The 21,608-nt window shown below is 55.4% G+C and overlaps 1 protein-coding gene across 5 annotated transcripts in view; it reads left to right on the top strand.

Moving 5' to 3' along the window:
* The window catches only part of yap1 (Yes1 associated transcriptional regulator), a 222,214-nt gene that overhangs the window by 145,037 nt on the left and 55,569 nt on the right, over positions 1-21,608 (top strand). For 3 of the 5 annotated variants that reach the window (XM_072476352.1, XM_072476351.1, XM_072476350.1), the window contains exon 3: positions 1,943-2,056. The exons of the other annotated variants lie outside the window; for them this stretch is intronic. In XM_072476352.1, coding sequence (XP_072332453.1) covers positions 1,943-2,056 — 114 coding nt within the window. The remainder of the gene's footprint in view (positions 1-1,942; positions 2,057-21,608) is intronic. 5 annotated transcript variants of the gene reach the window in all.

Genomic DNA, 21,608 nt, shown 5'->3' with positions numbered 1-21,608 from the left:
AGTGTGAAATAAATTGGATGCGGTTGAGGGCTTTGTCGACTGCTGTGACCAGGTGTGGCGGTGGGGTGGAATGATCTTGAGGGAAAAGAGATCTATCTGAAGTACTTGTATGATATTAATTTCACTGTTCCTGGTTAGAGTGCTCCATTTACCTTTTGACTAGAAAACAGCTATATAAAGGTTCACTGGCCAGTTAGAGTTTCCCTTTTCACACTGACCATTGTGGAACTTAATTTAATTAAACTCTGTAACTGAACAACAAATGATTCCAATATGACCATGCCAGTGGAACTAGTCACTGGCCATTCCAGCATTCCAACTGCAATTTGCAGCTGACCTATTCTTGTGTTCCGGACTGTTTATTCCAGAAGGAGTATTTTAGGTTCAGAGCTTCAGAAGTGACCGGCTAGAATCTGCTGCACAGAACTGCATTCATACTGACGGTGGATTGTGTGTTGGTGTAATTCCATTCACTTTTTGGAATTAAAATCCCATGAATTGGAAGATACCCTATATGTGGTTAGAATGCGTTTGTTTTATATAATTTCCCAATGTTGAGATATTTACATCTTCCCCAGTTCTTGTTCTTATGGCACTGGATGCCCTTATGTTTTGTTATCTATAAATGTGGCGAGCATTAAATTTTGGCAGGTCCAATGAGATATCCTGACTATACTGAATTTGATTCCTTATCTACATGCCCATACTTCAAGTAGAGGTCATTGGATAGCCGTCCACGCTCTCCTTCCCTAAGAAGCACTGAGGTCATTTATAGACCTTTTGTGGCGCTTTGCAATCATCCAATTTAGTGCAGGCTAGTGATTGAATGTGGAACATTTCTGATTTTGCATAGCTCATGTGAATAAACTAACAATTCTTTTTGGGAGCGCACACTCCTGTATACTTGCATGTCATTTTTTAGATGCTTTGATGGAGGGCTAATTACAACTTTGTTTTAAGTGCTGTTTTCCAAAACTACTGCTCGTCATACATCATCAAGCTACTAACATTTGTCAGTAATACTATTATGATAATAGTAATGGAAATATTTTGCAGCAGAATTTGCATATTTTGTGACATTAACTCCTAAACAAAATACACAAGAGCTTTGCTTAGAAGTTCTGTGCTGTGAATTTTCTGCTACCGGTAGTGTTACTACAAGTGTCAAAAGCAATATCATAATCAATTACTGACGAGCGTTTGTTGAAAAAAAGATGAGCTTCAAAACACCTTCTTCTCCCTGCCTTGCTCTCTCACCTACTAAAACTGGGGTGGGCATTTGATGGGTAAGCAGGCTCCTAACTGAACTGAACAGTTCCTTTCCGTGTTCCCTCTTTTCTCATTTCTGCCCCCGATCTTCCTCCAAGTAGTCCACCATTTGGCGCCTTACCAGGCATCCCAGCTAAGATGAGAATTCTTCATGTTGGTGAATCCAATGGGACAGGACATCTCTGCTAGTCTAGCAGAATACACGACTGTATTGTGCTTCTTAAAAGGATAACGTTTGACAATGTCTTACAGCCATCAGTTTTCTACCCTGCTAAATATAACTGCACTTGGAAACAAGTAGTTATTCCCTCTTCTCAACCTCCCTTTGCAAAATACATGGAAAATAGTTGAATCCTCGTTATATCCAGTCCATTGGATTTATTCACTGGCTGCATCTGAATAGAATATTGCAAGTCTCAAAACTATATACGAATTAATCCCAGCAAGATTATGCTCTGGTGATTTGCCCTGTACTGTTGCAGGCAAGATCTTTGCATAAATACACAAGTTAAAAGATTTATTTACAAGAGTTGGTTTCTTTGTTTTGCTTTATGTCAAAACAAATTTACTTTCAATTTTTAAAAAATATTGTTTTCTGATAGTCATGTAATTGTTGAGCTTGCAATATTTCACTTTTAGCAGCCCACCATAAATTCCTTTACTTTTCGTTCAGGCCCACTTCCCGATGGCTGGGAGCAAGGCATTACCCCAGATGGGGAGATTTACTACATAAACCACAAAAACAAGACCACCTCTTGGTTGGACCCAAGGCTTGATCCTCGCTATGGTAAGTGAGCCTTTGCTGCAGGTAATGCTTGACTTGTTTTTTAGCTGTCCAGCCAAACTTTGTAGTATTCCTTGTGGAAAATCTTTAACTGAGCAGATTGCTGTATTTTGTTGTGCTAGTCTCTGACTGGCGGGAGCTAAATCAAAACAGTGTGCAGATCACTGAGCAGGTCAGACTGGGAGGACATAAACTCTTTGAAGCTTAACAAGTGTTGACCTAGCGACCACTATGGGCCCCAAACTGGAGAGTAGCTTTAACTCTTCCTTTGCCACAGATGCTAAACTTGCAATAATGCAACAGTACGTTTTCATCTCTCTAATTTTGCCTTTCCTAGATCGGTTTATGAGCATTACAAGTGAATGAATAAATGTACCAGATTTAACTCTTGGCAGTTGTTTGGCTGCTTTGATTTCAAAATTGAAGTGCTTAGTCACTCTTGCTGTTTGTTCCATTGCATGTCGTCACCTTCAGTGGTAATAACGATAAGGACCTTGGTGGAGGAAGAATATCTTCCTGAAAAATGTTGCACAGCTGTTGAGGAGCATCTGTTTGCTATAGGGAACTGTTTATAGCACCTTGATGTGCTCAGTGTAGATTTTTATTCCTGCTTTCCCTGTGTGGGCCCACAGCTTGTAAGTCTGCGCATAACACTGCCAAAGTATCCCAGACAGGCTTAAGTGTGTGCCAGGACTTTCTTTGCAGTCGGGCACTTAATCTCTTCCAGGCCTTTTGAGTCAAAGAGCTCAAGTGTAACTAAAGGCAAAGCAAAGGGGGGGGAATGTGTGCTGGTGCAGACTAGATCTAAAACAAGGCTAAATAGAGACAAGCTGTTAGTTGTATTGGTGTAGCTAGGTTCTTTTTATTGGTCCATGGTGTAGTTTATAATGGCCAGAATTGGATGAAATAAGTGTTCTGATGCTAAGGGAACACTGCTTGCATCAATTTATTTTATCACACTACATGCAGTGATCCTTTTTTTATTTGTCTTGTTATCTGTGATTAGATTTAACAAAATGTTTATACTTGGCGGAACTATAATATTGATATTAACCACAGTATAAATTGGGCCACCATATTGAATATGCTAGCCTAGGACTACTGTGATTTGTAGCATAATTTGGGGAGCAAGGTGTCAAGTTTCTGCTTTGAGTGCAATTGGCAATTTTGGTGCAAATTATGCCTGTTTTGAAACACTTTCTCCACGCCCTCATCCCTGCCTGGTTCCCACTGAAATAAGTATTCATAGCGTCAAAATGTTTAAAATTAATTTAGAACTGTGCCCACCTTTGGCTATTTTTGGATTTCCTTCTGAGGATATGGTTTTACATGGTGGGCGGGCAGGTATGGTAGCTTTTGTTGTGCTTGTGGCTCGCTGTGGAGGATGTTGATTAGTTGGAGGCCCCCACACCATCATCTGTTTCATTATGGACGACCTAAAACATACATTAGGAGCGGTACAGTAGCACCAAGTGGTTAGCACTGTTGCTTCACAGCGCCAGCGACCCGGGTTCGATTCCCGGCTTGGGTCACTGTGCAGTCTGCATGTCCTCCCTGTGTCTGCATTGGTTTAATCTGGGTGCTCTGGTTTCCTCCCACAAGTCAAAAGATGTGCGGGTTAGGTGGATTGTTACTGGGTTACGGGGATAGGGTGGAGGTGTGGGCTTAGATAGGGTGCTCTTTCCAAGGGCCGGTGCAGACTCGATGGGCCTAATGGCCTCCTCCTGCACTGTAAGTTCTATTATTGAGGGAATCAGCTGATAAAATTTTATTCCATTTGGCCAACCTTTTATTTCACACATTGCAAAACTATAACAATAACAGTGCTCCATCAAGTTAGAGGGTGGTGCATTTGGTTAGAGGGTATGTGTACAGACTGTTCCTTTGACGACTGGGTGACATTCTTCTTGATGCTTTCTCTACATTATTTCATTAATAGCAAACCGTCTGTTTTCTTTTTTCTTTTCTCTTTTGCATATTTGTATAGTTTGATTTGAGATGATGGGGTGGGTGCTGAGTTGGAGAAGAGTTGTCTGGGGGTAGGGGAGGATGGTGAAAGAGCAGCAAAGGTTTAAAAAAGATTGCTAGTTTAATTTTAAAGATCCCTAAAGGCCTGCGGATGAGCGCACTTAGCAGAAACTCCCTCTGGTGATTAACTTGAGCAGGGGCTTGTGGATGGGGACCTGCTTCCAGCACAATATTTTTACAACTAACACAAATCTTGAAGAATGCAAATTGCACTTGATATTCTATGATCATTTTCAGTGGTTATGCCAATTCTTGGCAAAAATACGCCAGAAACCTCAGGCCGAAATGAGAGGGAGGGGAGATTTTGACCTGATCTTTAGTAAAGTGAGAAATAACATTTGGAAGTTTGTTTTGAGGAGTCGAGGGAGGGGATGTCTTCTTTCATGCTTTTCTGTATTGACCTTTATTGTTTGTTTTAATTTCCTGGATTTTATAACCATGGAAGTGAGACAAACTGCATACTCCTTTCTGATGAAACAAAAACAATAGCTTATTGCTCGGGGTTTAGTAACTGTTAATGCACCACTGCATTTGCAAAAATGTAATATAAAGTCGCAGTATTACTGAAGCATTAAAGGTAGGTAAATGGAATATGTAGCATGGAATATAAACAATAGCTGTACTGCAGTTTTAAAAAAATTTTTTAGAGTACCCAATTAATTTTTTCCAATTAAGGGACAATTTAAGGGCAGCACGGTGGTGCAGTGGTTAGCACTGCAGTCTCACAGTGCCGAGGTCCCAGGTTCGATCCGGGCTCTGGGTCACTGTCTGTGTGGAGTTTGCACATTCTCCCCGTGTTTGTGTGGGTTTCGCCCTCACAACCCAAAGATGTGCAAGGTAGGTGGATTGAATGCACTAAATTGCCCCTTAATTGAAAAAATGAATTGGCTACTCTAAATTTATATTTTAAAAAAATTAAGGGACAATTTCACATGGCCAATCACCGACCCTGCACATGTTTGGGTTGTGGGGGCGAAACCAACGCAAACATGGGGAGAATGTGCAAACTCCACACAGACAGTGACCCAGAGCCCGGATCGAACCTGGAACCTCGGTGCCATGAGGCAGCCGTGCTAACCACTGCCCAACCGTGCTGCCCTTGTACTGCAGTTTTTAAACTGATTTCTGTATTACCTTTGGGGGTGGGGGGGGGAAGAAAGAAACTTCCAACATGCTGCTCTGACAGGTTTGAAAACTGAGTAATTGAAAACTGAGTAATTAGTGTTCCAGTGCTGGGTGGGAGTGAATCGTTTGCTCCACATCATTAATAAAACAATATATGTAGCACAGCACATTGGATAATTAATGTGAATGGTCATTCACCTCCACTAAAGTACCAAGCCTGATCTGGAAAGCTTCATATACACTGATCTGGAGTCCGTATTAAGGAAATATCATGATGTTGTTTAGCATGTGATAGCTAGCTTCCATGATCGGTTACTTGCTAGTTGTGTGACCATGACATTTAGACCATTGCCTGTTTTTCTGAATTGTTTTGCTTCATGATTTGGAGGAATCTCTCATCATTCATCGATTTCTACCAACTCTGAGCACACAAAGTTTCATTCATGCCACTGCAGATTTAAGAATTTAACACTAAAATGTGCTTTGCTTCAGTCATTTTATTGTACAGTTCATCATGAAGGTGGTGCACTTTGTGTTGCTTGATTACCATCCTTATCTCAGAATCATCAGCCATAAATTAGTTTAACTAATAAAAACATAGGTTGCATGAATGGAGCTCTAGTTACATGACAAAGGGTTACTAGTATTGTGCTATTGAGGTCTGCTGGGGTCATTGCTATTCACAATCCATATAAATGATTTGGAATTGAGAGCAGAAACACGGCTAACAAAGTTTGCAAATATCAAATTAAGGGGTTGGGCGGGGGGGCAAGAATTCAAATAATCAGGAAGTGGCACGCCAAATACATCTATATAAGTTGGAAGGACATGGAGTAACAAATGGCAATTGATGTGGACAAAAAGGGGAATAAGATAGATGCCTCCAAAATACACAACATGACCTGGGAATATTGTTGGATAAATAGCTTGAGAGCAACATCAGTGGCAGCAGCAATGGCAGATAAGTAGATCTGGGAATACTTGACCTCCGTGACGGAGGAGGCAAAGCCCCACAAGATGACAGTGAATTTATATATGTTACTGCAATGACAAAGAACAAAGAAATGTACAGCACAGGAACAGGCACTTCGGCCCTCCAAGCCCTTGCCAACCATGCTGCCCGACTAAACTACAACCTTCTACACTTCCTGGGTTCGTATCCCTCTATTTCCATCCTATTCATGTATTTGTCAAGATGCCCCTTAAATGTCACTATCGTCCCTGCTTCCACCACCTCCTCCGGTAGCGAGTTCCAGGCACGCACTACCCTCTGTGTTTAAAAAAAAAAAAAAAAAAAATTGCCTCGTACATCTACTCTAAACCTTGCCCCTCACACCTTAAACCTATGCCTTCTAGTAATTGACCCCTCTACCCTGGGGAAAAGCCTCTGACTATCCACTCTGTCTATGCCCCTCATAATTTTGTAGAGCTCTATCAGGTCGCCCCTCAACCTCCGTCGTTCCAGTGAGAACAAACCGAGTTTATTCAACCGCTCCTCATAGCTAAAAACACACTATGACAGCACACTGTATACTGCAACAAATACACCCATTGGATTTTATCTCTTTTAATATCACCTGGGTATCCGTTTTGTGATTCCATGTTTTGTTTGCATCAGAGCAACTCAAATGAATGAACTGGACCAGATTGATTTTGTACAAGTTGGTGTGTTCTCGCCAGCGCAAACCTATTAATCCTGTACATAGGGCAGCCCTCTACAGAGTCCAGTATTTTGACATTATCCAAAAATTGCCTTTTCCTGGTATCCAGTGGGGAAACATGCCACATGGAATGATGAGTAGCAGTACAGAGCAGAAGATTCACAAGTCAAAACCGTGCTGTTGATTTGATTGGTCTAGAAAGGTATGAAGGGGGTATGAAGGCAGAGGTGGCTAAAGTAGACTGGGAAAATTGGCTAAACATTAAGGTGGTAAGTGAACAGTAGCAAACATTTAAGGAAATATTTCTTACAAAGATATATTCCATTGAGAAAGAATCTACAAGATGGAAGAACAATCTGGCTAACAAAGGAAGTTAAGGATGGTGTCAAGCTGAAAGAAAAGGAATAAAGGTTGGTAACATTTTTGAAACCAGTAAAAGATACCTAAATACGTGGCTGAAGAGATGGTGTCAGGGGGAGGGTTTCAGATTCCTGGGGCATTGGGACCGGTTCTGGAGAGCTGGAATCTGCCCAAACTGGACAGTTTCACCTGGGCAGGACTGGGACTGATGTCCTTGGGGGGGGCTATTTGCTAGAGTGATTAACTGCCCAATGTAAGTTGAAACACAATTTCGGTTTATTTGTACAAGAATAATCATGAAATATGCAGGAAATATAACTGGATAATGACAAGCTAATACCTAATACCCATTTACTACCCACTTCAACTATCCCGCTATCCCCACACACAAGACTGCCCTATCTCTCTTTCCCCCACCGCCCTCTGTCTCTCTTTCCCTCTCTTTCCCCGTCTGCCCTCTCTCTTTCCCTCGCACTCTCTTTCTCTCTCCGCCCTCTCTCGTTCCCCCTCTGCCCTCTCTCGTTCCCCCTCTGCCCTCTCTCCTTCCCCCTCTGCCCTCTCTCCTTCCCCCTCTGCCCTCTCTCCTTCCCCCTCTGCCCTCTCTCCTTCCCCCTCTGCCCTCTCTCCTTCCCCCTCTGCCCTCTCTCCTTCCCCCTCTGCCCTCTCTCCTTCCCCCTCTGCCCTCTCTCCTTCCCCCTCTGCCCTCTCTCCTTCCCCCTCTGCCCTCTCTCCTTCCCCCTCTGCCCTCTCTCCTTCCCCCTCGCTCCTTCCCCCTCGCTCCTTCCCCCTCGCTCCTTCCCCCTCGCTCCTTCCCCCTCGCTCCTTCCCCCTCGCTCCTTCCCCCTCGCTCCTTCCCCCTCGCTCCTTCCCCCTCGCTCCTTCCCCCTCGCTCCTTCCCCCTCGCTCCTTCCCCCTCGCTCCTTCCCCCTCGCTCCTTCCCCCTCGCTCCTTCCCCCTCGCTCCTTCCCCCTCGCTCCTTCCCCCTCGCTCCTTCCCCCTCGCTCCTTCCCCCTCGCTCCTTCCCCCTCGCTCCTTCCCCCTCGCTCCTTCCCCCTCGCTCCTTCCCCCTCGCTCCTTCCCCCTCGCTCCTTCCCCCTCGCTCCTTCCCCCTCGCTCCTTCCCCCTCGCTCCTTCCCCCTCGCTCCTTCCCCCTCGCTCCTTCCCCCTCGCTCCTTCCCCCTCGCTCCTTCCCCCTCGCTCCTTCCCCCTCGCTCCTTCCCCCTCGCTCCTTCCCCCTCGCTCCTTCCCCCTCGCTCCTTCCCCCTCGCTCCTTCCCCCTCGCCCCTTCCCCCTCGCCCCTTCCCCCTCGCCCCTTCCCCCTCGCCCCTTCCCCCTCGCCCCTTCCCCCTCGCCCCTTCCCCCTCGCCCCTTCCCCCTCGCCCCTTCCCCCTCGCCCCTTCCCCCTCGCCCCTTCCCCCTCGCCCCTTCCCCCTCGCCCCTTCCCCCTCGCCCCTTCCCCCTCGCCCCTTCCCCCTCGCCCCTTCCCCCTCGCCCCTTCCCCCTCGCCCCTTCCCCCTCGCCCCTTCCCCCTCGCCCCTTCCCCCTCGCCCCTTCCCCCTCGCCCCTTCCCCCTCGCCCCTTCCCCCTCGCCCCTTCCCCCTCGCCCCTTCCCCCTCGCCCCTTCCCCCTCGCCCCTTCCCCCTCGCCCCTTCCCCCTCGCCCCTTCCCCCTCGCCCCTTCCCCCTCGCCCCTTCCGCCCTCGCCCCTTCCGCCCTCGCCCCTTCCGCCCTCGCCCCTTCCGCCCTCGCCCCTTCGCCCTCGCCCCTTCGCCCTCGCCCCTTCGCCCTCGCCCCTTCCGCCCTCGCCCCTTCCGCCCTCGCCCCTTCCGCCCTCGCCCCTTCCGCCCTCGCCCCTTCCGCCCTCGCCCCTTCCGCCCTCGCCCCTTCCGCCCTCGCCCCTTCCGCCCTCGCCCCTTCCGCCCTCGCCCCTTCCGCCCTCGCCCCTTCCGCCCTCGCCCCTTCCGCCCTCGCCCCTTCCGCCCTCGCCCCTTCCGCCCTCGCCCCTTCCGCCCTCGCCCCTTCCGCCCTCGCCCCTTCCGCCCTCGCCCCTTCCGCCCTCGCCCCTTCCGCCCTCGCCCCTTCCGCCCTCGCCCCTTCCGCCCTCGCCCCTTCCGCCCTCGCCCCTTCCGCCCTCGCCCCTTCCGCCCTCGCCCCTTCCCCCTCGCCCCTTCCCCCTCGCCCCTTCCCCCTCGCCCCTTCCCCCTCGCCCCTTCCCCCTCGCCCCTTCCCCCTCGCCCCTTCCCCCTCGCCCCTTCCCCCTCGCCCCTTCCCCCTCGCCCCTTCCCCCTCGCCCCTTCCCCCTCGCCCCTTCCCCCTCGCCCCTTCCGCCCTCGCCCCTTCCGCCCTCGCCCCTTCCGCCCTCGCCCCTTCCGCCCTCGCCCCTTCCGCCCTCGCCCCTTCCGCCCTCGCCCCTTCCGCCCTCGCCCCTTCCGCCCTCGCCCCTTCCGCCCTCGCCCCTTCCGCCCTCGCCCCTTCCGCCCTCGCCCCTTCCGCCCTCGCCCCTTCCGCCCTCGCCCCTTCCGCCCTCGCCCCTTCCGCCCTCGCCCCTTCCGCCCTCGCCCCTTCCGCCCTCGCCCCTTCCGCCCTCGCCCCTTCCGCCCTCGCCCCTTCCGCCCTCGCCCCTTCCGCCCTCGCCCCTTCCGCCCTCGCCCCTTCCGCCCTCGCCCCTTCCGCCCTCGCCCCTTCCGCCCTCGCCCCTTCCGCCCTCGCCCCTTCCGCCCTCGCCCCTTCCGCCCTCGCCCCTTCCGCCCTCGCCCCTTCCGCCCTCGCCCCTTCCGCCCTCGCCCCTTCCGCCCTCGCCCCTTCCGCCCTCGCCCCTTCCGCCCTCGCCCCTTCCGCCCTCGCCCCTTCCGCCCTCGCCCCTTCCGCCCTCGCCCCTTCCGCCCTCGCCCCTTCCGCCCTCGCCCCTTCCGCCCTCGCCCCTTCCGCCCTCGCCCCTTCCGCCCTCGCCCCTTCCGCCCTCGCCCCTTCCGCCCTCGCCCCTTCCGCCCTCGCCCCTTCCGCCCTCGCCCCTTCCGCCCTCGCCCCTTCCGCCCTCGCCCCTTCCGCCCTCGCCCCTTCCGCCCTCGCCCCTTCCGCCCTCGCCCCTTCCGCCCTCGCCCCTTCCGCCCTCGCCCCTTCCGCCCTCGCCCCTTCCGCCCTCGCCCCTTCCGCCCTCGCCCCTTCCGCCCTCGCCCCTTCCGCCCTCGCCCCTTCCGCCCTCGCCCCTTCCGCCCTCGCCCCTTCCGCCCTCGCCCCTTCCGCCCTCGCCCCTTCCGCCCTCGCCCCTTCCGCCCTCGCCCCTTCCGCCCTCGCCCCTTCCGCCCTCGCCCCTTCCGCCCTCGCCCCTTCCGCCCTCGCCCCTTCCGCCCTCGCCCCTTCCGCCCTCGCCCCTTCCGCCCTCGCCCCTTCCGCCCTCGCCCCTTCCGCCCTCGCCCCTTCCGCCCTCGCCCCTTCCGCCCTCGCCCCTTCCGCCCTCGCCCCTTCCGCCCTCGCCCCTTCCGCCCTCGCCCCTTCCGCCCTCGCCCCTTCCGCCCTCGCCCCTTCCGCCCTCGCCCCTTCCGCCCTCGCCCCTTCCGCCCTCGCCCCTTCCGCCCTCGCCCCTTCCGCCCTCGCCCCTTCCGCCCTCGCCCCTTCCGCCCTCGCCCCTTCCGCCCTCGCCCCTTCCGCCCTCGCCCCTTCCGCCCTCGCCCCTTCCGCCCTCGCCCCTTCCGCCCTCGCCCCTTCCGCCCTCGCCCCTTCCGCCCTCGCCCCTTCCGCCCTCGCCCCTTCCGCCCTCGCCCCTTCCGCCCTCGCCCCTTCCGCCCTCGCCCCTTCCGCCCTCGCCCCTTCCGCCCTCGCCCCTTCCGCCCTCGCCCCTTCCGCCCTCGCCCCTTCCGCCCTCGCCCCTTCCGCCCTCGCCCCTTCCGCCCTCGCCCCTTCCGCCCTCGCCCCTTCCGCCCTCGCCCCTTCCGCCCTCGCCCCTTCCGCCCTCGCCCCTTCCGCCCTCGCCCCTTCCGCCCTCGCCCCTTCCGCCCTCGCCCCTTCCGCCCTCGCCCCTTCCGCCCTCGCCCCTTCCGCCCTCGCCCCTTCCGCCCTCGCCCCTTCCGCCCTCGCCCCTTCCGCCCTCGCCCCTTCCGCCCTCGCCCCTTCCGCCCTCGCCCCTTCCGCCCTCGCCCCTTCCGCCCTCGCCCCTTCCGCCCTCGCCCCTTCCGCCCTCGCCCCTTCCGCCCTCGCCCCTTCCGCCCTCGCCCCTTCCGCCCTCGCCCCTTCCGCCCTCGCCCCTTCCGCCCTCGCCCCTTCCGCCCTCGCCCCTTCCGCCCTCGCCCCTTCCGCCCTCGCCCCTTCCGCCCTCGCCCCTTCCGCCCTCGCCCCTTCCGCCCTCGCCCCTTCCGCCCTCGCCCCTTCCGCCCTCGCCCCTTCCGCCCTCGCCCCTTCCGCCCTCGCCCCTTCCGCCCTCGCCCCTTCCGCCCTCGCCCCTTCCGCCCTCGCCCCTTCCGCCCTCGCCCCTTCCGCCCTCGCCCCTTCCGCCCTCGCCCCTTCCGCCCTCGCCCCTTCCGCCCTCGCCCCTTCCGCCCTCGCCCCTTCCGCCCTCGCCCCTTCCGCCCTCGCCCCTTCCGCCCTCGCCCCTTCCGCCCTCGCCCCTTCCGCCCTCGCCCCTTCCGCCCTCGCCCCTTCCGCCCTCGCCCCTTCCGCCCTCGCCCCTTCCGCCCTCGCCCCTTCCGCCCTCGCCCCTTCCGCCCTCGCCCCTTCCGCCCTCGCCCCTTCCGCCCTCGCCCCTTCCGCCCTCGCCCCTTCCGCCCTCGCCCCTTCCGCCCTCGCCCCTTCCGCCCTCGCCCCTTCCGCCCTCGCCCCTTCCGCCCTCGCCCCTTCCGCCCTCGCCCCTTCCGCCCTCGCCCCTTCCGCCCTCGCCCCTTCCGCCCTCGCCCCTTCCGCCCTCGCCCCTTCCGCCCTCGCCCCTTCCGCCCTCGCCCCTTCCGCCCTCGCCCCTTCCGCCCTCGCCCCTTCCGCCCTCGCCCCTTCCGCCCTCGCCCCTTCCGCCCTCGCCCCTTCCGCCCTCGCCCCTTCCGCCCTCGCCCCTTCCGCCCTCGCCCCTTCCGCCCTCGCCCCTTCCGCCCTCGCCCCTTCCGCCCTCGCCCCTTCCGCCCTCGCCCCTTCCGCCCTCGCCCCTTCCGCCCTCGCCCCTTCCGCCCTCGCCCCTTCCGCCCTCGCCCCTTCCGCCCTCGCCCCTTCCGCCCTCGCCCCTTCCGCCCTCGCCCCTTCCGCCCTCGCCCCTTCCGCCCTCGCCCCTTCCGCCCTCGCCCCTTCCGCCCTCGCCCCTTCCGCCCTCGCCCCTTCCGCCCTCGCCCCTTCCGCCCTCGCCCCTTCCGCCCTCGCCCCTTCCGCCCTCGCCCCTTCCGCCCTCGCCCCTTCCGCCCTCGCCCCTTCCGCCCTCGCCCCTTCCGCCCTCGCCCCTTCCGCCCTCGCCCCTTCCGCCCTCGCCCCTTCCGCCCTCGCCCCTTCCGCCCTCGCCCCTTCCGCCCTCGCCCCTTCCGCCCTCGCCCCTTCCGCCCTCGCCCCTTCCGCCCTCGCCCCTTCCGCCCTCGCCCCTTCCGCCCTCGCCCCTTCCGCCCTCGCCCCTTCCGCCCTCGCCCCTTCCGCCCTCGCCCCTTCCGCCCTCGCCCCTTCCGCCCTCGCCCCTTCCGCCCTCGCCCCTTCCGCCCTCGCCCCTTCCGCCCTCGCCCCTTCCGCCCTCGCCCCTTCCGCCCTCGCCCCTTCCGCCCTCGCCCCTTCCGCCCTCGCCCCTTCCGCCCTCGCCCCTTCCGCCCTCGCCCCTTCCGCCCTCGCCCCTTCCGCCCTCGCCCCTTCCGCCCTCGCCCCTTCCGCCCTCGCCCCTTCCGCCCTCGCCCCTTCCGCCCTCGCCCCTTCCGCCCTCGCCCCTTCCGCCCTCGCCCCTTCCGCCCTCGCCCCTTCCGCCCTCGCCCCTTCCGCCCTCGCCCCTTCCGCCCTCGCCCCTTCCGCCCTCGCCCCTTCCGCCCTCGCCCCTTCCGCCCTCGCCCCTTCCGCCCTCGCCCCTTCCGCCCTCGCCCCTTCCGCCCTCGCCCCTTCCGCCCTCGCCCCTTCCGCCCTCGCCCCTTCCGCCCTCGCCCCTTCCGCCCTCGCCCCTTCCGCCCTCGCCCCTTCCGCCCTCGCCCCTTCCGCCCTCGCCCCTTCCGCCCTCGCCCCTTCCGCCCTCGCCCCTTCCGCCCTCGCCCCTTCCGCCCTCGCCCCTTCCGCCCTCGCCCCTTCCGCCCTCGCCCCTTCCGCCCTCGCCCCTTCCGCCCTCGCCCCTTCCGCCCTCGCCCCTTCCGCCCTCGCCCCTTCCGCCCTCGCCCCTTCCGCCCTCGCCCCTTCCGCCCTCGCCCCTTCCGCCCTCGCCCCTTCCGCCCTCGCCCCTTCCGCCCTCGCCCCTTCCGCCCTCGCCCCTTCCGCCCTCGCCCCTTCCGCCCTCGCCCCTTCCGCCCTCGCCCCTTCCGCCCTCGCCCCTTCCGCCCTCGCCCCTTCCGCCCTCGCCCCTTCCGCCCTCGCCCCTTCCGCCCTCGCCCCTTCCGCCCTCGCCCCTTCCGCCCTCGCCCCTTCCGCCCTCGCCCCTTCCGCCCTCGCCCCTTCCGCCCTCGCCCCTTCCGCCCTCGCCCCTTCCGCCCTCGCCCCTTCCGCCCTCGCCCCTTCCGCCCTCGCCCCTTCCGCCCTCGCCCCTTCCGCCCTCGCCCCTTCCGCCCTCGCCCCTTCCGCCCTCGCCCCTTCCGCCCTCGCCCCTTCCGCCCTCGCCCCTTCCGCCCTCGCCCCTTCCGCCCTCGCCCCTTCCGCCCTCGCCCCTTCCGCCCTCGCCCCTTCCGCCCTCGCCCCTTCCGCCCTCGCCCCTTCCGCCCTCGCCCCTTCCGCCCTCGCCCCTTCCGCCCTCGCCCCTTCCGCCCTCGCCCCTTCCGCCCTCGCCCCTTCCGCCCTCGCCCCTTCCGCCCTCGCCCCTTCCGCCCTCGCCCCTTCCGCCCTCGCCCCTTCCGCCCTCGCCCCTTCCGCCCTCGCCCCTTCCGCCCTCGCCCCTTCCGCCCTCGCCCCTTCCGCCCTCGCCCCTTCCGCCCTCGCCCCTTCCGCCCTCGCCCCTTCCGCCCTCGCCCCTTCCGCCCTCGCCCCTTCCGCCCTCGCCCCTTCCGCCCTCGCCCCTTCCGCCCTCGCCCCTTCCGCCCTCGCCCCTTCCGCCCTCGCCCCTTCCGCCCTCGCCCCTTCCGCCCTCGCCCCTTCCGCCCTCGCCCCTTCCGCCCTCGCCCCTTCCGCCCTCGCCCCTTCCGCCCTCGCCCCTTCCGCCCTCGCCCCTTCCGCCCTCGCCCCTTCCGCCCTCGCCCCTTCCGCCCTCGCCCCTTCCGCCCTCGCCCCTTCCGCCCTCGCCCCTTCCGCCCTCGCCCCTTCCGCCCTCGCCCCTTCCGCCCTCGCCCCTTCCGCCCTCGCCCCTTCCGCCCTCGCCCCTTCCGCCCTCGCCCCTTCCGCCCTCGCCCCTTCCGCCCTCGCCCCTTCCGCCCTCGCCCCTTCCGCCCTCGCCCCTTCCGCCCTCGCCCCTTCCGCCCTCGCCCCTTCCGCCCTCGCCCCTTCCGCCCTCGCCCCTTCCGCCCTCGCCCCTTCCGCCCTCGCCCCTTCCGCCCTCGCCCCTTCCGCCCTCGCCCCTTCCGCCCTCGCCCCTTCCGCCCTCGCCCCTTCCGCCCTCGCCCCTTCCGCCCTCGCCCCTTCCGCCCTCGCCCCTTCCGCCCTCGCCCCTTCCGCCCTCGCCCCTTCCGCCCTCGCCCCTTCCGCCCTCGCCCCTTCCGCCCTCGCCCCTTCCGCCCTCGCCCCTTCCGCCCTCGCCCCTTCCGCCCTCGCCCCTTCCGCCCTCGCCCCTTCCGCCCTCGCCCCTTCCGCCCTCGCCCCTTCCGCCCTCGCCCCTTCCGCCCTCGCCCCTTCCGCCCTCGCCCCTTCCGCCCTCGCCCCTTCCGCCCTCGCCCCTTCCGCCCTCGCCCCTTCCGCCCTCGCCCCTTCCGCCCTCGCCCCTTCCGCCCTCGCCCCTTCCGCCCTCGCCCCTGCCCCCTCGCTCCTGCCCCCCCTCTCCTGCTCCCCCTCTCCCGCCCCCCCCTTCTCTCTCCCGCCCCCCCTCTCTCTCCCGCCCCCCCTTCTCTCTCCCGCCCCCCCTTCTCTCTCCCGCCCCCCCTTCTCTCTCCCGCCCCCCCTTCTCTCTCCCGCCCCCCCTTCTCTCTCCCGCCCCCCCTTCTCTCTCCCGTCCCCCCCTTCTCTCTCCCGTCCCCCCCTCTCTCTCCCGTCCCCCCCCTCTCTCTCCCGTCCCCCCCCTCTCTCTCCCGTCCCCCCCTCTCTCTCCCGTCCCCTCCTCTCTCTCCCCTTCTCTCTCTCCCGTCCCCCCCCCCTCTCTCTCCCCTTCTCTCTCTCCCGTCCCCCCCCCCTCTCTCCCCTTCTCTCTCTCCCGTTCCCCCCCCTCTCCCCTTCTCTCTCTCCCGTTCCCCCCCCCCTCTCCCCTTCTCTCTCCACCTCTTCCCCCTATCTCTCTCTCCACCCATCCCTCTCTCTCTCTTCCCCCTTCTCTCTTTCCCCTTTCATCCCCTTCTCTCTGTTTACCGCTTCGACCTCATGAAACTCACCAAAAATGTAGTAAGCACCAATGTTTCGTCTCCATGGAGATGGCCCCACCACTTGTATGTGATTGACCACTATTCGTTTGCTCCTACATTGTGGGGTGTTTATGAGCATCGATTCAACTGATAACAGTGGGCGTGCCATGGAATTATTTGTCTCATTGAAGTGTGCTGTGTTACTGAGACGGCTGCGAACCAGTGTTCCAGAACTGGGGGCCAGTTTCCGAATAAGGTACCTCCCATTTTAAGTGGAACCTCTTCTGAACACAGTTGACCTCTGGAATTAGTTGACCTCTGGAATTCTCTTCCCCAGAAACTGTGGATGTTGGGCCATTAAATATATTTATATATAAACCAGGGGCTGGTTAAGCACAGTGGGCTACTGGTTTAGCACTACCGGCCTCCCCGAACTGGTGCCGGAATGTGACGACTAGGGGCTTTTCACAGTAACTTCATTAAAGCCTACTTGTGACAATAAGCGATTCTGATTATATTTTTGTGCAAGGGAATTTGGCGTGGTTGGGGCTGGAGAGAGGAAAGTGGAGTTGAAGCCATGATTTGAATGTCCTATTGCTGCTTCTATTCCTCTTGTAGTGGCAGCTTCGGGAATGTACAGCAGTCCTTTTCAAACTTTTTCCCAGTAACCCACTTTTACAAATGGCTGGCCCTCGTGAACCGCACCACTTCCACTCGCTGCTCAGAATCATAGAATTTACAGTGCAGAAGGAGGCCATTCGGCCTATCGAGTCTGCACTGGCCCTTGAAAAGAGCACCCCTCGTAAGCCCACGCCTCCACCCTATCCCTGTAACCCAGTAACCCCAACAAACATTTTTGGACACTAAGAGCACTTTATCATGGCCAATCCACCTAACCTGCACATCTTTGGACTGTGGGAGGAAACCGGAGCACCCGGAGGAAACCCACGCACACACGGGGAGAACGTGCAGACTCCGCACAGTCAGTGACCCAAGCCGGGAATCGAACCTGGGACCCTGGAGCTGTGAAGCAACTGCAAATTTCACTTACCAACACAAAGTTTCGCATCCCAGAAACTGAAGTTGCTGGTTTTGTCCAATCCAACGTTTCCAACTCTAATCCGATATTTAACTCTGGACACCAAAAGGCTGCTTAATTGATCTGAATATTTGACACCTGTGTCCCATCCCACCTACCTAAACACATTTGCTGATCTGATCGTTCTGTAGCAACATAGATACATGAATTCAGCTTTAAAGAAATATGATCCATCATATTCATCTCCTCTCTAAATGTCCAAAATCAGACTATACGCTCATTTACTGTGCATCAGCAATCCACATTTTTCAGATGTCATCTCATTTTGAAATTGATTCAACAGCAAAATATTTCTATGCACACGGGGAAAAATAACCGATTGTAAGATGATGACGATACTCATCAAACGCTGAAACCATAGCCTGCCTCATGGTGGGAAATTCGAGACTCAGGAAGAGTCCCCAGACCATGCAAGCTTCAATACTGCTGCTAGACAAAATCTAAACTGGATTCACTGCACATTTAAAAATACACCTCTCTCCCAACTCTTGCCTTTTTCTTTTCATAATGTGCATGTAGCTGGAATTGTCTGAGGCAATGAATACTAAGCTTTTTCTTCGCATCAAAAGACCTCATGCTGGCTAGATCATTGTCTGAGAGGTCCTTACTGCCCTACCTCCTTCTATAAAACGAACAGAACCAGGCACTACACTAGTGTAACGCTACACCAGAGTTGATCCCACAGGCCATTCCAAATATTAGATTTCATAATGAAATGTTGTATTTGTATATTTGCTAGGTATTGAATTTAACCTTATGAATGTGCACTTATTTTTAAACAGGGTCAGTTTAGGGCAGCAACAATTTACCCAAGGAGAAACCTTCAAAGGGGGGGGGGGGGGAGAAGGGAAGAGAGAAAGAGCGAGATCAGGCGATCTTTGGAGATTGTTTTCGGCGACATTTTTCAACACCCGCGAGTAATGACCCCTACATTGAAAAATGCTGAAATACAGGACTGTAAAACACTATTTTGATCTGCCTAACCAAACCTGTCCAAATATCATCATTGAACAGTGGCATTAGATCCTGTGAATTCATCCAAGAGGGCAGACCGAGCTTTGGTCGAATGCTTCAGTTAAAGGATAATACTACTTAGTGCCCGACACTGAAGCGTCAGCGTCATCTTGGATTATGCGCTTAAGTTTCTGAAGTGGGGCTTGAAGCAATAACCCACTGACTTGGGAAGAAATGCCCTTATGGAAATTAGAGAAGCATAAGAACGGTTCCTCTATCTCCTGTATCTTCATATAATTTTGAAAGGTTGACTTAGTTGATTCAAATATTTGAACCTTTCTTGAGCAGGGTCATCCTAACGTTGCATAACTCCTGCGCTCTTAGCTTACAAGATCGGTCCTTAATGCCAAAAGAGAGAATTCAATTGTCTTAGCAACTTTAATGATGGCCCAGTTTTAACTCTTATGACTATTTTCAGCCTGTCATTGTACCATATCTTAATCATTGAAAAAAAACACTTAAATAAATAAACAGCTATCAGAGGTTAGTTGTAATGTGAAACCCAAAGTTAGCTCCTCAAACTACAAAAACTATATGGGAGAAGAATCAATATTTAGGAATGAGTTAGCTATGTGCATTGTCTATCTACGATAGATGGAAGAGAGGAAATTAATTTGCAGTGTTCATACTGCATTTTAAATTTCCATTGACTGCTCTCTACTGAAGTTAGACAATGAGAACAGGTGTACCCCTTTCAGCTCCTCAAACTTGTTCTGCCATTCAATTCAATGTTGTCCAATACTTTGGCCACTCGCAAACTAATGCTGTTCATCTTCTATAGCCACACAATGCAGTGTTGCATTAAAGTTGCAGCAGTGGGTATGAGGCCAGGTGTCACCCCGTTTGTCATCTGTCCTTAATTGAGTTGCTGCTAGGCAGGAGTGACATTGGTCCGACAGCAACAATGTCTGTCAGAATATAGTTCCGTGGGGCAGCACGGCGGCGCAGTGGGTAGCACTGCTGTCTCACGGCGCCAAGGTCCCAGGTTCGATCCCGGCTCTGGGTCACTGTCTGTGTGGAGTTTGCACATTCTCCCCGTGCTTGCGTGGGTTTCGCCCCCACATCCCAAAGATGTGCAGGGTAGGTGGATTGACCACGCTAAATTGCCCCTTAATTGGAAAGAAAATGAATTGGGTACTCTTTTTATTTAAAAAAATTAATTTAAATTTAAAAAAAATATATATATATATTTGTGTGTGTATATGAAAAAAATGTCCAAGGTTTTGTAACTTTCTCTGTTCCTGTCCTCTCTTGGTGCATCTAATTCTAAATGATACTCTGTGTAGTGATTTCTCTGTATCGTGCTTCGAAAGCAGGACAGGCCTTGGGGAAAAATGGATGCTAGCTGAAGAATTGGGTTTTGGTTCGCTGGGAGTTGACTGCTTTCACAACAGTTGAGATGTGTGAATAATGCACAGCACTACATTGCTGCCAATTGGGGTTGAAATGTGCAATTTTGTCCAGCTGCAGCAGCGACATGCAAATGTTTTCATCCTTCATTGGGACGGGGATTGGGTGGAGGCATGGGTTTAAGTACGGTGCTCTTTCCAAGGGCTGGTGCAGACCTCATGGACCGAATGGCCTCATTCTGCTCTGTAAATTCTGTGATCTATGATTCATCTTTATAGATCTGTTAAAACAAGCAATTGAAAGAGTGGAGCTTTGTTAGCACAAAAGGAGTGATTGCAGGAGGTTGGTCTTGAGCTAAAGGTCTATTAAATTTCAAGACCGTGTTTGGAAATAGCAGGCAGCAGAACCAATATGTAGAGATTTGCCTCAGCATCTCTGATAAAATTGAGGCAGTTTACTTTTGAAATTTGGTTTTGTTAAATGAACTGAATCACACTGCGAAACAGTCAGTTAGCAGTTTGTCACTATTCTTCGAGAATATACAGCAAGCTTGCTTTACAGAAAAGTTAGATTGCAAAACCCTTTAGAAGTTGGTTTCCTGGCTATGCCAGTGTGTGTACTGATCTTGATTGCTGTTGGTTAGCCTCAAACCTATTCTTCAAAGGGTTGATTATTTATTTTATCAGTGCTGATTTAGTCAAATCTGGCTATTTGAAAACTGGACTTTTAAGCTGCTATGCATGACCTTTAGTTGTTAGACATGTACTCATGGTGTACCACTTGTTCAGCTGGGTGCTGCATTGGCGTGGATATCTGCTTCACGCGCCTGCATTTTCCTGTGGTCCGAGTGACCCTTGACCCCACTCCACCAGGCTTGTCCTGATCCACCCAAGCTGAGTGCCTAACCCAAAGATCAGCAAGATCCAAAATCTAACACCAGACTCCAGTTTACCAGTTTTGAGACACTATGCTGTATGATCGACACCAGTTGAGTGAGCATTGAAATCCTATTGGGCAACACAAATTAGATCATCTGTACTTCAACACCATTCATCTGACTTTTGTTCTGACTTTCCCATCGCCTTATTTAATAAAAAAGTAAACCAACTCAACCTAAAGTTTCAGTTGACCTAGCTGGGTCAATGGAAATGAACACTTCCAGATTCCACAGTCCTTTGTGGGCAAAATGTTTCCTGATTTCGCTCCCGCACGGTCTGGCTCTGAAGATTATGCTCTAAAGTTATTTTTTAAAAAGCTGATTACAAACTTAGATTTAATTCAAGTGTAAAATAGCTAGTTTTTTCCCATCACCAGTAGTTATTTGCCTGACAGTCCAATGCTTGCTCTGGTTGAGGCACTACTTAGTAATCCTTTCCTGTGATCTGACCTGAATTTTTGGATTTTCTTTTGATTTGAGCCTGATGATGAGAAAAGAACCTTCCAAGTGGCTATCCTTCAATGTGCCACAATTTCATTGGAGTGGAAGATTTTCTCTTGGGAAAGAGGGGAATGTTCAGCCTAATTAAACTACTTTATCTTCAGCACACCTATTACCATCCCAGCAAATGGGGGGAAAAAAACCTAAGCACATTATTTAGTCAACATCTCAACAAGTGCATGCTGAAATTACATTTTCATTTGTTTGCAAGTGGCATGTTGTTCTGATAAAATACTTTAAAATTATGCTAGTTGAAGTGTTTCTTTTAAATAAAAATGATGGTCCAAGCAACAAACGTTGATTAATCCAGTAGCTTTACTCTGGAGTTACCAGAAAGCAGTGCACCGGAAGCTTGCTGCCCCAGTGCTACACAGTCAGCAAAATATGAAAGTAGCCCATAAGCAACTCACTGGCCCCTGTAATGATTGTGGCCAGGAAATGACATAAATTATCTTACACCAGCAATCATCTTGCTTAAGAAAAAAGGGAGAGCGAGAAAAAGCAGGCAATTGTGGTCCTATTAGTCTAACATCTGTTTTGGGGAAGCTATTGGAATCTATGATTTAAATCCAAAGCGATGAACCGTTTGGGGAACAATTGAGCTGATTAGAGCGTCAATATGGGTGTGTAACAGTAGGTGATGCCGAGAGTAGTTCATTAGATATTTTTTGAGGAGGTTACTGAAATGTCTAGGGATGTTGTTTATATTCAGTAAGGTCGCACTTTAGAGACTGCTACAATTTAAGTTCATGGAATTAAAGACGAGCGATTTTGAGTTGGTCAGGAGATTGGTTAGGCACTACATGACAGTGTGTGGATAATGGGTATGTACTTGAACTGGAAGGAATGACTGATCATATCCCAAAAGGATCCATGCTAGGGTCCCAATTATTCAATATATTAATGCTTTGGATAACTGC

This window comes from Scyliorhinus torazame, chromosome 15 (assembly GCF_047496885.1).
Source record: "Scyliorhinus torazame isolate Kashiwa2021f chromosome 15, sScyTor2.1, whole genome shotgun sequence".
NCBI classification, from domain to species: domain Eukaryota; kingdom Metazoa; phylum Chordata; class Chondrichthyes; order Carcharhiniformes; family Scyliorhinidae; genus Scyliorhinus; species Scyliorhinus torazame.
Note: the sequence above shows the minus strand (reverse complement) of the source record. Positions and strands in the feature narration are given on the sequence as shown.